Consider the following 16,567-nt stretch of genomic DNA (forward strand, 5'->3'; position numbering starts at 1 on the left):
GGAACATCTGTGTGTGAAATGTATCCCAGACTATATTTTGCATTTCATATTTCTTTATATACATAGAAGTGTATGTGTATATGCTTATAAAAAAATTACAGATAAACTCACACAAGCACGCTGTTCTGTATGCATCTGTAGAAATATGGAATGTATTCCAGAAGGCCCAATTTGTAAATCAAGAAGTATGAGAGGGTGTTTATGGTGTGGAGTTATCTCTGATTCTTGCTCTGTAACTTGAGATCTGGTTTCAGTCTTCGTAGTAAGTGTTCAATAGTGTTCTGGTTTTTTCTGTCTTTTTCTGAGATGATTGGACATTGCATATGCAGACCTCGATTCCCAGAGAAAAGAGTGCACTTATTCTCCTGTTGAAAACTAATGCCAAAATATTCTCCCATCCTGTTGGTGCTGTAGGAGACAGCTATCCTGCATATTAACATACTTGTTACTTGGACTATTTTGAATAGCAACAGTTTATTTCTCAGAATAATCCAATGCTTTTCAGCTGTTTAAGTATGAAATGACACAACTGATAAACATAAGATTATGAGAGCTTGTTGCCTCCATTCCTTTATGTGCTGTGTCGGTTCTTAGCCGACCATAAGATCAAATTTGAAGTGCAGTAACATCCTTATCTTCAGTAACATCAATGGACAGAGCTCAGGTGACCTTGGAGTAGATCTCATCTAGCCTTCTATTTTTGGCTCTGTCATCTAGGCTCAATGGAATTGTACTTTGCAGTACTAGAAATTAACTAGGGACACTAGTTCATGTCTTTGAAATTCATTTTTACAAGAGATTAGAGTCACTACAAATCTCACAGATTTCAGGGAAAAAAAAAACAAAAACAGTAAAATCTGGAAACTTCTTTCCAACAAAATAAGACCATGTTTTTCAATTAAAAAAAATTACATTAAAGGATAATATTGACAGACTACTTTAAGCCAAACATATGGAAACTTGGAATGACAGTATCTCTTCAGCCATACTAAAATATTATCATGGTCTTTTATGGCTATTTTATTTAATAAATTAATGTACCTAATTTTATAAATTATAAATTATGTGCTTCTTTTTCAAAGAAAATGCAAGTGTAAATAACAAGATTTATGGTGTATGTATATTGTTGAAGGGACAGTGTACATATTGTAGTAGGGAATTGATACAAATTTCTCTTTGATCTGCTAGTGTTGGAAATGTCACCCCTGCGTTCCTGTAATCCTGCATCATTACTCCTCAACAGGTGTGACATAAACTGTAATCTTATTGAAGGAAGATGTCTCATTATTTACATAAATACTATTTTTTTCTTGCAGCATAAATAGCAAATATCTGAGACACTGGAAAACAGTTTCTAAAGCACATTAATGATGTGGAGAAATAGTCCAGCCCCAGATTTATTAAGTTATTATTAAGACATTTTCTGCGTTAATATAGAAAACCTTTTCTTTTCAAAAGTTGGTTCTCTTTGTTGCAGTTGCCCCAGCAGAAAAGACATTTTTCATTTTAAGAATAATTCAGTGTGAAAAATAAACCATGGTCTCCCAGTATGAGCAACCAAGCTCATACTGTCATAGCAATACTAAGAGAGAGGAAACTAGAGTTTCCTGCAGATTTCTATCTGAGTTTGAGTAAGAACAAAAAGTTGAAAGCACATAAGTTGAGGTGACAGGAGAGTTAGTTGGAAGAGGATTAGTGTGTTCACTTAAAATAGGAGTAGGAATGAAAAGTGGGAAAAGATGCAAATGAGCAGAGTTGAGGAGTTAAGACACAGAGTTCGTGTGCATGGAACAATGGATAACAATGGGCAACTCCAATTCTAGATTTGCCTCCAAAATAATAATTCTAACAATGAAAATTTTAAAGGCAAGAAAGAAAACAGTAACATGAAATCATGTCTAAATTCACTGGCAATGGTAATACTGCTTGAGATTATTTGTAGGTCATGGGTCTGGCTATGGAGAGTTAATAAATTAAAAAAAAATCTTTTATTAGATGTATCATTTGTGTAAAGTGCAAAGAACAGATTACAGAATCTTCCACTTATCACTTTATATGTTCTACATTCACGGTAGTCCATGACTATTGAGATACTACAAGATGTTACTTGGATATTAAGACAAAATTGTATGCTTAGTTAAAACACTGTATGTTTTAAAGGTTCTTGTGTGCTATGCTTTTGCCTTGCATAGTAAATGTACGTAAGATGCTTTCTCAGCAGATGAATAATTAATTTTCAGATAGTCTTTCAGAGGTACACATTAAAGTTGTGTGGATTGATGTCAGAAACTGAGGTTAAATAACAAGCTCAAGGTTAAATAACAGGCACTGTGTTAAAACTATTGCACGCCTATGTCAGTTGGCTGGATACTAATTAAATATAGATGGAAACAATATAATGAACTTAAATGAATGGTTTTAAGCTAGTATCATGTACCAACACATTAAGTCATGCAGTATTTTCTCCTGCTGCTTTGACTAGTCATTGGTTTCAAAGGTAACTGTCCACTTCTTTTAGCCAATGAGAGGTATATAGACAACTACTTTAAATTTTTATAGTAATATGCACATTTTTAAACTGTTTTTTGGATTATTTGTTAGACAGGAAGATTGTATTTGACAATAGTGTCTCTCCACTGTAAACTCACCAACGCCTATCTTAAATGTTTACAATCCATTTCCTTACTGCGCAGTATATATTGGGAGAGAAAATGTCTCAGTGTAAGTGCCCTGCATATGTGTTGCTTTACATTTCTGTTTCTGTCGTGGCATCTGGGAGTAAGAAAGAGGCGCTGGAGTTGTTTTTGTGTTGATACAGTGTCTCTGTTCTCCATGTTGCTCAGTAGTAGTCAGTTGTTTCTGAAGTTTCTGGGTGATCTTCCAAGCTTGGTCCTAATTATAGCTAGCTGCAGTCAACATGTGTTTTAGGAATTGCATAGTCAGAGTTAGAGTGGTGAATTTATACAAACAACTGCATTTAGGGCATTGAGGGCAAGATAGGTCCAGCAGCAATAGAAAACCATAAACTGCTTCAGTATTGGAAACTTCTTGGATTCAAGCAGTGGCTAAGTATTCATGCAGAAGGGATCATCTTTGTCAAATTCTTTTTGTACTTTTCCAGCTTTCAACTATAATTTCTGGTAGATCTGGGCATTTATTTATTTAATTTGCTCCCATTCAGCTTTTTTTTTTTCCCCCCAAATTTGAGGGAACACAGATGTGATACCAGCTGGTTATGCTGAAAAAACAGGAAATATTCAGCATTCTGAGAAAATGTTGATCGATTTGAGATGTTATTTCCAGAATTTTCATGTTCATTAGGAAGTGAAATGAAGAATTTGTAAAAGAAAATTTGTAAAAGAGAGTTTGCCTCTCACTACTGCTAGAGGGTTTTTAACCATGAAGAATCAAATTATGTTAATGACAATTTCAGGCTGAAGGATTAAAGAAGCATGAAGACTCCAAAGTTGATTTGCATTAACAATCTTGTCTGTTTAAAAAAGGAAGGATTTACTGGTCAAGCTGCCCCAGTAAAGAATTTGTCTTTTCCCCTTAAAGTGTGAGCCCAGAGTGTAACAATTATATGAAATGTAGCAAAGCTCAGCTTTTTCCATAGATACTTACAGTCCCCATTAATGAGGGACATTTTTATAGTTTTCATCTCGTTCTGTTATCCCAGTGGCACAAAGACTGAAATGAGTGTCCTATTGCATTTCCAGAGATTGAGCAAGCACATCTGCCAAATCTCCTTGGCAACCAGTATGTTCCTTTCAAGATAAGGATATTCTGTGGAATGGAAAACAGATTAATGCTGGATCCACTTGATCTTATCTTCAGAGCATTCTGCCAGCTCCCACATCGCCAAATGTCTGATTATTTTTTTAATACTAACTAATTAAATAATGGATTTTGGAAAGAGTTAATTAGAGAAAAGAAAATAATTCTATTATCAAGATTGCATTCCAAAAAGAGCCTTAAAAGACTTGGACAGAATTCAGCATATGCTACCAAATGAGCTGGAATTCCTTTAGATTTTATTTATTCCATGGCACCTAGAATCATAGAATTCTATCAGAATTATGGATGCCTTTTCCAGCCTTAGACTCACTAAGGCTGGAAAAGGCGTCCAGGATTAGAGTCCAACTCTTAACCTGGCACTGCTGTGTTCACCACTAAACCCTACCCACAAGTGCCACATTCACCTGTTTTTGAACACTTCCTGGGATTATCCCTCTAGGACTTCCCTGGGCAGCCTGTTCAATACCTGGCAACCTTTTCAGTGAAGAAATTTGTACTGGTATCCAATCTAAACCTTCTCTGGTGCAACTGGAGACCATTTCTTCTCATCCTGTCACTTGTTACCTGGAAGAAGAGACTGACTCCCACCTGGCTGCAGCCTCCTATCAGGAAGCTGTCGAGAGTGATAAGGTCTCCCCTGAGTCTCTTTTTCTCCAGGCTAAATAAGCCCAGCTCCCTCAGCTGTTCCTCATAAGACTTCTTCTCACAATACTAATGGCTAATGCAGTAAAACAGACAGACACATAGAGAAAAACAAATACAGTTTGTGCTGTATTTTCAAAAACCTCTAGGCTCCTAGAGAAACAGAGGATTTTCAAGACGTTAGAGATAATGAGAATTAGCCTTCTAAGCTGCTTATGACTTAAAAATTCCACTACATTTCTGTTTAGACATGTACTGCTCCTGAACTTGTGGCTTGTCTTTTTGAAGAAACTCTCTTTCTTGTAAATGGACATGACATGTCAAAAAATTTGAGTTCTGTCACCCTAGTCTTTCGGGTTTGGTTGTCATTTGACATTCTAGTAGGCTTATTTTTTTGTGAAAGCTGAGAGATTTCCTTTTTCTTAACATGAAAAATTATATCCTTGTTACCTGATGCTAGAGAAGCAAACAGAATCTATATTTCATTATGACCAGTCCATTATAATATTTTTCTTAGTTGTAATTTAAGAAGAAAAAGCATACTGGTAGGAGAAAATAGTCATGAGTACCCCAGAATTCTCACAAGTCACATTGTACCTCATTTCTTCTATGAGTGTACAGCTTACTTTCCCCCAAAAGACAATCTCTCCTTTGCAAATTGCTTTTACCCTTGCAGATAATGTGCATTACTATAACATCTGGACCCTATCTAAAGAACTGTTGGAATTTTACTTCTTTACAAAACTGAAATTTCAGACCAATATTATAGAAGATATGTGTATATTAATGGATATTCTGCTTTCTTTTGGACAGGAGTTAGAGACAGATTTTCTCTTCTATTGTTTCTAATGCTCTCTTCTTTACTTTTATCATAGCTGAATATTACGTACTTTAAATAAATATAGAGCAATTTTGTTTAAACTTCTCATGGACTTATCAGCTAAAGTTGCCCTTTTAGTAGCTTTGCTTACTGAAATATGTGAGTTATTTCTGAACATAAGGCTAGTGAGTTGTGTAGGTAATTAAAAAAAACCCCTAATAGTATGTATGCCATTTAGATACCTATCATTAAACCAAATATAGTGGCTATGTGGCTATAGTATCTTTATTTTAATACTACATATATCATCCTTGCCTTTTTGTTATCCTGAAGAAAACATGTATCAAACAAATTGAAGAAAATGGGTTAGATTTAGTTTCCTGATATTTGCCTTTAAAATAAGAATTCATATTAATTTTTCAATGGCACAGCATGATCACTATTTTTCTTAAGTTTTATTTCTAAACTTAAATTTTTAATCAGTCTTCCTTGGTTTAAAAAAAAAACAAAAAACAAAAAAACCACAACCAAAAAACCCCCCCTAGATGGTTTTTGCATTGTTGTATAGCAGCTGAGTATGAGCAACAAAGACCCTAAACGAAGCCTAACCAGGGATCATGGGAAATCTTCATGCTGACATTGATTAGAATTGGACCAGGTCCTAAGGCAAGATGATATGAAATTAAGCTCTTTCTAGGGATAAAATGCAGCATCACTATGATGATCATCATCAGAAGGAAGGCACTCTTGCAGCCATTCACTTACTGCTCATCACTTGTGGGTAATTCTGCTTGGTTTGATTTTGTTTCCATTTCTGACTTGCTCATATTTGAAGCTTGTATTAGTTGCATGCTGGTTTTCTCTAATCTGTGTGTGTTCTCTCTTTAGGCAGGAATTTTCAGCATGAATGCATGTGAAGAGGGGTTTGCCACTGGTGGCAGAGATGGCTGTGTTCGCTTGTGGGACTTAAATTTTAAACCAATTACTGTGATTGATCTCAGGGAAACAGACCAGGGATATAAAGGTAAAGAGAAGTTTGTCACTTTCAATATACCATTAGAGAGGAAATTTATCAGTGTTTTGAACAAGAAAAGACTTTAAAGCCCAAAGTGTTGTTTTATGTACGTTACTATGAACTATTTGCTAGAAATAGAGTAGATCATGCTCACTAGTGTGAAGGTCACAGCTACTTTTACAAACAGTACATATGATGAGGATGTAGACACAGATTTAATTTTTTTATGCTCATTGTTTCTAGAGCACAGCAGTTTTTAACAAGGACCAGTAATGCTTTAAGAGAACTTGAGGCAGTGAGATCTACAGTGTAAAACAATGGAGTAAAACAATTTCATTTGCTAGTTATCCGAATTTTCATTAAAACTATTTGGATATTATCTATAGTTTTGTGGAAATTAGAACTACTCACTTGTAACTATGACTTCAGTTACTGTTCATGTCATGCTAAAGTTTTACCCAGTGTGTTTCAGATATTGCTGCTGTAATGATTTAGGATAAGAATACAAACATGTACTGAAACACTAATGTCACTTACAATATTGCTTTTGTTGGCATTTGGTTTTCTTCGCCCCCAGTCACTTTTGTTATTTTCTAATATCTTGCCAAGAATTAGAAAATGTGCTAGAATGTCTGATAGCAGTGAGATATCCAGGGTAAATACATAACTAATTACAAGTTAAATCTTTGTATGCTGTAATTGACATGGCATTCCCACCAAAATTGTGAAGTATTGCAACAAGATGGATTTTAATTTTAAATATGCCCAGCAGAGTGACTCTGATTTAAATTTACTCAGCTGCTGCCTCTCAGTTGTGATGCATGTAGCTGAAAGCTGTTTAATTCCATTTCATTCTTTCAGACTTTTTCTCACCTCCAGTTTGCCTCCTTTACTTCTGATGAAACAGACTCTTACCATAAACTTTTGCCTTGTCAAATGCCTATGACAGAGCAAGATTTTAAAAAAAACTTAATCTTGAATGAAATGAGTTTCCTCATTCTTTTCCCTTCACTCTTTTTTTTCTTACCTACTTCTGAGGATTGCCTAATACCTGTCCTCTTGCTCATTTTTATAATTGCATTTTCTGCTACTCCGTTGTCTTACCTCTTGATATACTCTATATATATCCTCCAAATAGTCACAAAAAGTTTACATTCCAAGGGAAAGTATGCCACTGTCTATGAAATAGATAAAAGGCGCAAAAGAAGTAAATCCAGGAATAATAGAAGGGATATGGATACATCTTGACATTTTCTTGCTTTTATGCTTTGTCTTTTGCTACTTTGCCTTTGTTTTACAAGTTCTGAGGATGTATCTCTCCGTAACAATCTCTTCTACAGGTCTCTCTGTAAGAAGTGTTTGCTGGAGAGGAGACCATATACTCGTTGGGACACAAGATAGTGAAATTTTTGAAATTGTGGTGCATGAGCGTAATAAGCCTTTCCTGATAATGCAGGGGCACTGTGAAGGAGAGCTGTGGGCTTTGGCTGTCCATCCTACCAAACCCCTGGCCATGACTGGAAGTGACGATCGATCAGTCAGGTTAAATTTTGTTTCTTTGTTAAACTGCATACAGTTTTATGCAATCAACTAATTTTATAGGCAATCTAATTGAAATGTATACATTTTGAAGTTAGTAAAATATGGCATTGATGTACTTCTGAAGTTAAGTTATGCATGAAATTAGTGCTCTCCAGTAGTAAAATACGGTGAAAGTATTTGTTTCCCAAAACCTCCCGTATAAGAAATTTGAAAAAAATTTCATTTAGGCTAACATTGAGCACTCAGAGACAAGTATCCTTTAAGTCTTTCCTTTTAAGGGGTTATGTTAAGCGTGCATAGCTTGCAAAGAAAAAAAAAAAACTGTGATAAAAACTTACACATTTTACTCTTAGCATATTTACTTTTTCCAAATCATGCAAATTAACGTTTAATTTGTGAGTTTCATCAAACCTAGTCCATGCATTGTAAACAGAATATAAATTCTCAGAAAGTACACCAAATTTCTTCCTCTTACATGTTCATCTCTATTTCTTTTGGTCAAAACCACCTTTTCTTTCTTATAAGTTAAATGTGTCGGCATTTTTGTTAAATATCTGAAGTGTAACCCGGTTAAGCAAATCCATAATCCAATTATTAATATTGAAATATTACTCTCAAATTCCTGATATGATTGTAAATAATAATATGTTTTAAAAACTTACGTATTTTATTATTATTAGTTATAAGGAGTTATCAATGACTTTTTAATAGGAAAAGTTGTTTGTACTGATCAAAGTCTTTAATTGTATTTAATGTTTCTGGCTAAAATGATTATCAAAGTAGCAGAATTTTTGTAGGAATAGTCTAAAAGTATGTACTGTCATGTGCTATCATTTTTTATATTCAGAAAACCAAAATTAATCTATCTCCACATTTTCTCAATAGAGATATTCTCTCCTTTTAAAATATAAGAATATTTCTTGCTGTATGCAAAATTCACTCTTGCGTCTTAGATTTTTGTTGTGGAAAATGATTTTAAAATAGGGACACTGCCATGTCCAGCACTGTGCAGAAATTGAGGGCTTCATCTTACCTATGACAAAGCTGCACACCCATTTTACATTTGGAATAATTGCTTTGTTGTAGAATCTGGAGTTTAATCGACCACGCTCTGATTGCCCGGTGCAACATGGAGGAGCCCATTCGCTGTGCCGCGGTTAGTACTGATGGGATCCACCTCGCTCTTGGAATGAAGGATGGCTCTTTCACTGTGCTTCGAGTCAGGTATGCTGCAAAAATAATAAAAATAGGTACACTCTTAATATTCTGATACTCTTGTGGCCATGCAAGTGGTCGTTTGCATTTTTGGTTTAAATTGCGGAGGGTGCTCAGGTTTTTTAAATGTGTGCTGGATATGTTCATGGTTTTCTATAACAACCCATTTGAAAAAGTATATTGGTCCATTTGCAGAGAGTGGCAGTGTTCTAGGAAATGTTTTACTTTAGGTTTTAGATTTATGAATTATCCTTAAATTACTAAGAAATAAAACTTCATTACTTCCTAATTTGTTTTCATGTGTTGGAATTCTGCTGTCAGCACATGCATACAAAACCAGTACTGCCTTGTGCTGCTGTGATCTCACAGTTTTAAAAGGAAAATGAGATGTCTCGTCTCGTGTGAGTGAAGTTTCTATGCCGGCGTGAATAAAGATCTCATAATCTACCTGATGATATTTTCTTGTGGACCCAGTTTGAACAGTTCGTTTTGTTCGCTGTTCCTCAGCCCACTGCCCCTCAGCTCTTCTTGTGTCACTGTTTCCTTCTTTTTATCTCCATGAAGCCCTAGCCAACTCTAAAAGCAGCAGTGTTGTGTTTGCACATAGGATAGTTAAATTCAATATATAATTTCACAATCTTGTTCATTTTTTAGATTGGGAACTTAACAGTGTGATGAGGCTCTTCTCTACTTATGACGTGCTTTCTTTTATACTACAGAGATATGACTGAGGTTGTTCATATCAAAGACAGGAAAGAAGCTATTCATGAACTCAAATATTCTCCAGATGGGAATTTCCTAGCTGTTGGTTCCAATGACAGCTCAGTGGATGTATATGGCGTTGTTCAGCGATACAAGAAAGTTGGGGAATGTATAGGATCCTTAAGTTTCATCACGCATATGGATTGGTCTTCAGACAGTAAATACTTACAGACCAATGATGGCAATGGAAAGAGACTTTTTTACAGAATGCCAGGTAAGATTCTGAGTTTCTTTCATGTTATTTGTTACTTAAAACAGAAATAACATATAGTGGTTTTGTAAAAAAAGCCAAATGTAAATCCTTGTTCAAAGCATGGGTGTATAGAGGAAGGTTTTGTAAGTTCATGAGAGTATTTGCCGTATTTGAATAAGTACAGCGTTTTTCTGGCAAAGTTACTGAAATATTTTTATCTTTACATGTTTATTCTTCTTTCCAATGCATCTTTTTATGCTAGAGATGCTGCCTTATAATTTGTTTCTCAAAAGTAAATTTTTGCTCACACTCTTTTTAGGAGAATTAAAATGCAGCATTTAAATTAAATTTTGCAATAGCTTAATATCTTCGTTCTTATGGAGCTTGGATATTAAACGGATTATCATTTGATTTCACTGAATGGTTTTTAAAATATGTGGAATAATCACTACATTGCAGCTCAGAAGAGGCATTTGTTTTTGTAGGACTATGTTTTCAGCAGACTGAGGAATTCAACTTAAAACAGCTTTTACAATGAGGAACTTTGTGACAACCCAGTTATTGCAAGTGTTTTCAAGATGATTTTCTTGAAAACATGACTGAAGTGTCCCATAGTCTTGAAATAATTTCTATCAAGGTAGTTCCCCCTGTAGAGGACATACCCACTCTCTTAAAGCTTGACATTTAAGTAGTCCTTATTAGAATATGTCAGTGGCAGTATTTATCACGAGGCTTGACTTCTGTCTGTTGCATATACTCTTTACATAATATTCTATATTTTTCCCACTCATCTTTGGAGTATTTATATTTGCGGTAACTGTGTATTATCACCTCTTTTTATATTATCCCTTCATTCTTATACAAGATTTATTCTTTGCACTGTGCATTTTTCATAGATCATTGGAGCTTTTTATGACTCTCTGCTGAAGCATCTAATTCATTCTATGCACAATTTTGATTCTGTGCACTGAATGCAACAGAACATGTGTAAGAAAAGATAGTGAGAATTTAATTAGACGGTAACAAATAGACACAGGAGGAGCAATTTGAAATTATATAGCCAGCTTTCAACCTGGAGTTTCTTTATATGTTAGAATGTGGGATTGTAAAATCTTGGTTATGAAAAAAGTTTATCAATGTCAGTGGAGTTAGAGGAATTTCCCAAATAGTTCAAAAATAATGATCAAATTGTGTAACACTTGAAATTCCATTATGAATTAAGGAACTTACAGTTATCTGGCACAAGACCTGCAGGAGTTAATTATGGATATAACCAGTATTGTTAATAATTGTTTACATGGAGTAGTCATTGAAGGGTTAAAAGTGAATTGTCCTGCTCATCTTCTGCGGGTGTGTGTTCAGTCTGACTCACAGCTTTTGCCTTTGCTTGCACTGTTCTTACACTGCTCCAGCCCTTGGCCTCTGGCCTTTCCAGAAGACACAGTGCTTATTTAATGGGCTTTTGGTCTGACTCAGTTCCTCAGCTCTTACCTTGTGGGATTGGATCAATCTCATTACAGCGGAGCCGGTGTGAAATAACGTAACAAGGACCTGAGCACAAAATGGGTGGTTTTAGTAATTTGCAGTAGCCAGATATGAGTTCTTCTGTTCTTGCTCTAAATAATCCAAGTTTCTACAAACATTCAGCAACAGAATTTTATGAACTTTATCTTAGAATGATTACATGAATTTTTGATAAACATTTAAAAAACAACACAGCCTCAAGCAGATACCAAAAAATAATAAAAACTATAAAGAACCAAACCTGTGATCTTCTGTTAAATAGTCTTGAGAAGTCTTCTTACTGATGCTGTTGGTTACAATAGGAAATACTAGATCAGGGCAGTTTCAGAAGTCAGTTTTTAATTCTGTTGCACTTGGATTCGACTTTTAGAGAATTCTTAAAAATGCTACATTCTTTAAAATTTCATGAGTGAATATTAAAAAAATGACTATTTTTTGCTTAGGTGGAAAAGAAGTAACAAACAAGGAGGAATTGAAAGGCATTCAGTGGGCATCATGGACCTGTGTTTCTGGCCTTGAAGTTAATGGAATCTGGCCCAAATATTCAGATATAAATGATATAAATTCTGTGGATGCGAATTTTATTGGTCAAGTTATGGTTACAGCTGATGATTACGGAATAGTAAAGCTCTTTCGATACCCATGTCTAAGAAAAGGTAGTGCCTTTTCAATTCAATTATATGCATATTTTTAATTGTGACTATTGTGTGTCTGTTCAAGAAAAATGTATTAGAAGACTGGAAAATGAAATGTTTTTTAATACCACTTTTTTCAAAAAGAGTTTTAAAAAATGGGGGAATATCAGTCTTTAAAAACAACACCCAAAACATTTATTTAGGTACATAAAGCTTGAAGATGTATCCTAAGACCTATCCATGCAGCTGTAGCCAGCATTAAACATGAATGGTCTCTAGAATGAAGTTCTTCAACCAGCTCTGAAGCAATGAAGCCTTTCTGGTATAAAAAGGTTACTTATAATGCAGTGCTGTTAGGAACTTCATTCAGTAACTCATCCAATGATTGTGTTGTAGTTATGTAGCCATGAAAGTGTTAACTGGATGTAGCTATACTACTACTCTCAGTTCTACTGCTAAATGTGGAGGAGATGAATTGCTAGGAGTGCTTAGCACTGAGGTTGTACATTGGGGACTCGTGCTACAAGCATGTATACAGGACTGTTTTCATAGATTTAAATTACTGCATTTTTTTCAAAGTAAAAATAATAATTGTCAAAATCTTAGTTTGCAAAAAGTAAAATAAAATTATTACATTGAAGTTTTTAAAATCTCTAGTACACCTCATACAGCATTAACGTATGTCTTCTGTTCTTGTGTTTAACTTGATTAAATTATTATATTTTGGAACCTAAACTTAAAAATATATCTTATACACAGATTAAAACTTGTGAAAACCGCAAAAAGTTGTTGCTATTGATTAAAATACCAGCAGTAATTAGAATATCTTTATTAAACACTCCTTTTTCTATGGGTTCCTTAATATGATTTTCTGAGATTCTTCTGAAGCATTTATTTCACAAATATTGAGAGAGATTTTTATTCTTGTTCTAGGAGCAAAGTTTAAAAAGTACCTTGGTCATTCTGCTCACGTGACAAACGTCAGATGGTCGCACGATCACCAGTGGGTTGTTTCCATTGGAGGAGCTGATCATTCTGTCTTTCAGTGGAAGTTTGTCCCTGACCGCAAGTTGAAGGACACTCTTCATATAGCACCCCAAGGTAAGTAACTAGCTGGAAAAAACACCAACAAAAGGGTTGGAAGGCAGGGAGGCTAAAAGAGAAGCAAAATCCTTTGGTGCCAGTATTGGAATAAATATTCAAAATTATCATTCTGCACAATTACAACAGTTGTTGTTCTTTAAACTTTGCAGGTGCCTGAAGCACCTGATAGAGTCATCTAATACTTGCCAGTACCCTGTTGTCCTGTTTTGGCATTAATTGATCTTTGGTGAAGATGAAAAAAATCTGTTCACTGGCATTTGGCCAGTGGTCAAACCATCACACCTGTGTGTTCAGGCTAGCAAGGGTATGAAAAAACCTTCACTGCTGTGTGTCCTTTGTGAAGGAAAATTTTAAATTTCAAATCATAGATACGAATTTCTGAATTCTGTATATATCACCCTTTACTAAATTGACAACTGGATGATCAACTGTCACTGCAAAAATGCAGTTTTATACTAATTTTTTAAAAATATTGGAGTTTTTAGATGATAATTTAAGTATTATAGCTGATTGTTATTTTCTGTTGTTGTTGTTTAAAGCAGAATATAGATGTTTAATGTTTGGGAAAAAAGGAAGATCATGCTTCCACTAGTGACTAATTAAACAATTATTGTCATGAGTTTCCTAAAATCAAAATAGTTAACTGAGTGCCTCCCTTGGAAATTCCTAAAGTAATTTAGAGAATCCTTTGGGGAAATGAGAATATAGAGTAAAAATAAAACAGGCAGTTTCACCATCTAATTGTTCAGATCAGGTGAACATGTATCAGTGTGGATCCAGCAAAGAGGTAAATAAATACAGATGCAGTGGTGAACTTGTCAGTGACATATGCAGAAAGAAACAATAATATGCTTTTCCTACATGTCAGACTCTATAGAACTACCCTTTTTCTCTGCAGTGACAAAAATTTGCCTCTTTCTTCCCATCTGTAATTTTTCCCTACCTGAAGAACTTCTACTTGCATCAGTGGCTCATTTAGACATAAGTTTCTCCTTGGACCCTTTGTTAATTTTGTGCAAGTTTTAGTTTCTACTTTATACTGATTATTTCATTATCTTTTTTCCTTTCCTACTAACATTAAAGGTGATTAAATAATTTTAGTTAATAAAAACTAACTCACTCCAGCACCCAAAATTATCATATTTATGGCTTATTTCTTACGTGGCAGCAGAATTGTTCCTATCAATTTATGTTGTAGTTGACCTAAGCATTGATTATCATATCAGAAACTTTAAGCAGTTAGTTTAAACGTTCTTACTTGTAATTTAGGTTGCTTAATGTTTTATTTCTGGTTTTTTGGTGACAGAGAGTCTGGTTGATTCTAATAGTGATGAATCAGATTCAGATCAGTCTGATGTTCCAGAGCTGGACTCTGAAATTGAGCAAGAGACACAGATCACCTATCGTCGACAGGTAAAGATTTTAGTTTTAATGGCAGTTGGAAGCTTCCTAGGATTTAGGTTGGTCATTTATGAAGGCTGTTGAAATCTCACAACTGGGGAGACTACACAGGAACTCACCAAATCCTTTCGAATTTTTGTTACCTGATGCATTCAAAAGATCAAGGTTATTAAAATATAATGATTAATAATTACAAGTAAGATATTGATTAATATTAACAGAGAGAAAAATTATTACATGTCATCCTAGAATGCAATTTAAAACCAAGTTGCACTGTATAGTCACCAGCTACAGGTATTGGAGGGTTTGTTTCAGTTATGTCAGAGTAACATTTTCATGAGTGATAACAGAGCTGAATTCTCAAAAACATGTTTTTCTGATGAATCTTTTAATTTTTAAGTATGCTTTTTCTTAAAGGTTTACAAAGAAGATCTACCTCAACTTAAAGAGCAATGCAAAGAAAAAAGAAAAAGTGCAGCTTCTAAGAGACGCGAGCGAGCTCCAGGGAACAGTATAAGACTACATTTTGTTCATGGGTATGCAAACTAGGATTCTTTAAAATATACAAGCACACCGTTTGATTTTGTAGACTGGTGTTTATAATTTAATAATCAGATCAAAGACTTATATGTCTGTTGCTTTATGATTTGCTATTTTTATTTATATCTATAGAAATAAATTTACACTAAATAAGTAGAAAGCTTTGATGCCAGCATAATAGTTCTACACATGAATTCTGAAGTGAATTCGCACTCAAACTTTAGCTGGTACTTATTGCTTGAATACAGGTGACCATACTTTTCAGTATCTGGAAAGCAATAGTCCTCTGATGTATGATTTTGATAGCTAGCACAGAAACTTTGTGAAGATGACTGGGTTCTGGACAAAGTGGTATTTCTTGCAGTGATTTATTAAAACAAAAAAAGTATAAACTGTTTGTTCCTAGTCTGAAACAACTTACATGTTCCTTTCTTAGTTTAGGAATTAAATGTAATTCTTAATAGGTCTTGTAAGTTTGTAAAAAATGAGTTTATTCTCTTTAATAATTTGAGTAGCAGAGTGACTTCTGGATGCATCCTTGAAATCTTACAACTTCATCGTTAGGATTAGTGGTTTCCCATAATTCTTCATAAGTGAAGAATTTTTATCTGAAAAAAGATGTGATGTTTTAAAGCAAACTGGTACTAGATATTATTGCATTAGGGTAATGATCAGAAATATCTTGATATAAAGCAAAACCGAAGCCTTTATTCAAGTAAGAGGTTGCAAGTCAAGTTTTCCTTTCAAAAGATATCTCTTAGCAGGGATACAGCTTCTTTTCAGATACAAATAAAGGCAGGGAGAAGTTACTAATATTGTCTGTCTTTATCATGGCATTTAAACAATTTTAGTAGGACTCCACATGGAATGCTTAATAAATTAATTGGCTAGCAATAGTTAATATTCAAATCAGCAATTTTGTCTGAAGAAGACATGTAGTCTGAATAGTAGCTTTGGAAATAATGACAACTGGGAAGCTTGGTACAGAGTTGGGATTTTTTATTTCCCTTTTTGGTGCTCCAGAACTTTCAGTTGAAGATTTTTTTATCTGTATAGAAAATGCATTAAGGTGGGTAGCTGCTGTATATAGTCTTTAAAATTTGGTCTAAGAATAAAACCAAATGATCCTGAGGAAGATATAGCACAAGCAAGGGCCCTGGATCTTTGGTATTATTGTTATTTCCTTCACAACAGAAGTGAAGCTTGACCAGAATATCCAGGAATGACCAGAAGTAGAATGTCCTGTTGAGTTCTGTCTGTTACCCAATGGGCATCAAGAAAACTAATGAAGAATCCATGCTGAACAACAGATTTTTCTCAATGTCCAGGCTGTTAACTTTAAAGTGACCCACATCCAAGTGAGTAATAGGTATATT

The 16,567-nt window shown here is 34.6% G+C and overlaps 1 protein-coding gene across 7 annotated transcripts in view; it reads left to right on the top strand.

Annotated features, from left to right (window-relative positions):
* Positions 1-16,567, top strand: part of EML5 (EMAP like 5) — a 103,878-nt gene that overhangs the window by 27,643 nt on the left and 59,668 nt on the right. For 6 of the 7 annotated variants that reach the window (XM_040067684.2, XM_058421031.1, XM_040067685.2 and 3 more), the window contains exons 6-13: positions 6,149-6,284; positions 7,616-7,817; positions 8,904-9,041; positions 9,752-10,008; positions 11,955-12,167; positions 13,080-13,247; positions 14,557-14,663; positions 15,069-15,187. In XM_040067684.2, coding sequence (XP_039923618.1) covers positions 6,149-6,284; positions 7,616-7,817; positions 8,904-9,041; positions 9,752-10,008; positions 11,955-12,167; positions 13,080-13,247; positions 14,557-14,663; positions 15,069-15,187 — 1,340 coding nt within the window. Of the gene's footprint in view, positions 1-6,148; positions 6,285-7,615; positions 7,818-8,903; positions 9,042-9,751; positions 10,009-11,954; positions 12,168-13,079; positions 13,248-14,556; positions 14,664-15,068; positions 15,188-16,567 lie in introns of those variants that run through there. The other variant, XM_058421034.1, reaches the window with a different exon arrangement.

Source organism: Hirundo rustica, chromosome 6 (genome assembly GCF_015227805.2).
Source record: "Hirundo rustica isolate bHirRus1 chromosome 6, bHirRus1.pri.v3, whole genome shotgun sequence".
NCBI lineage: Eukaryota > Metazoa > Chordata > Aves > Passeriformes > Hirundinidae > Hirundo > Hirundo rustica.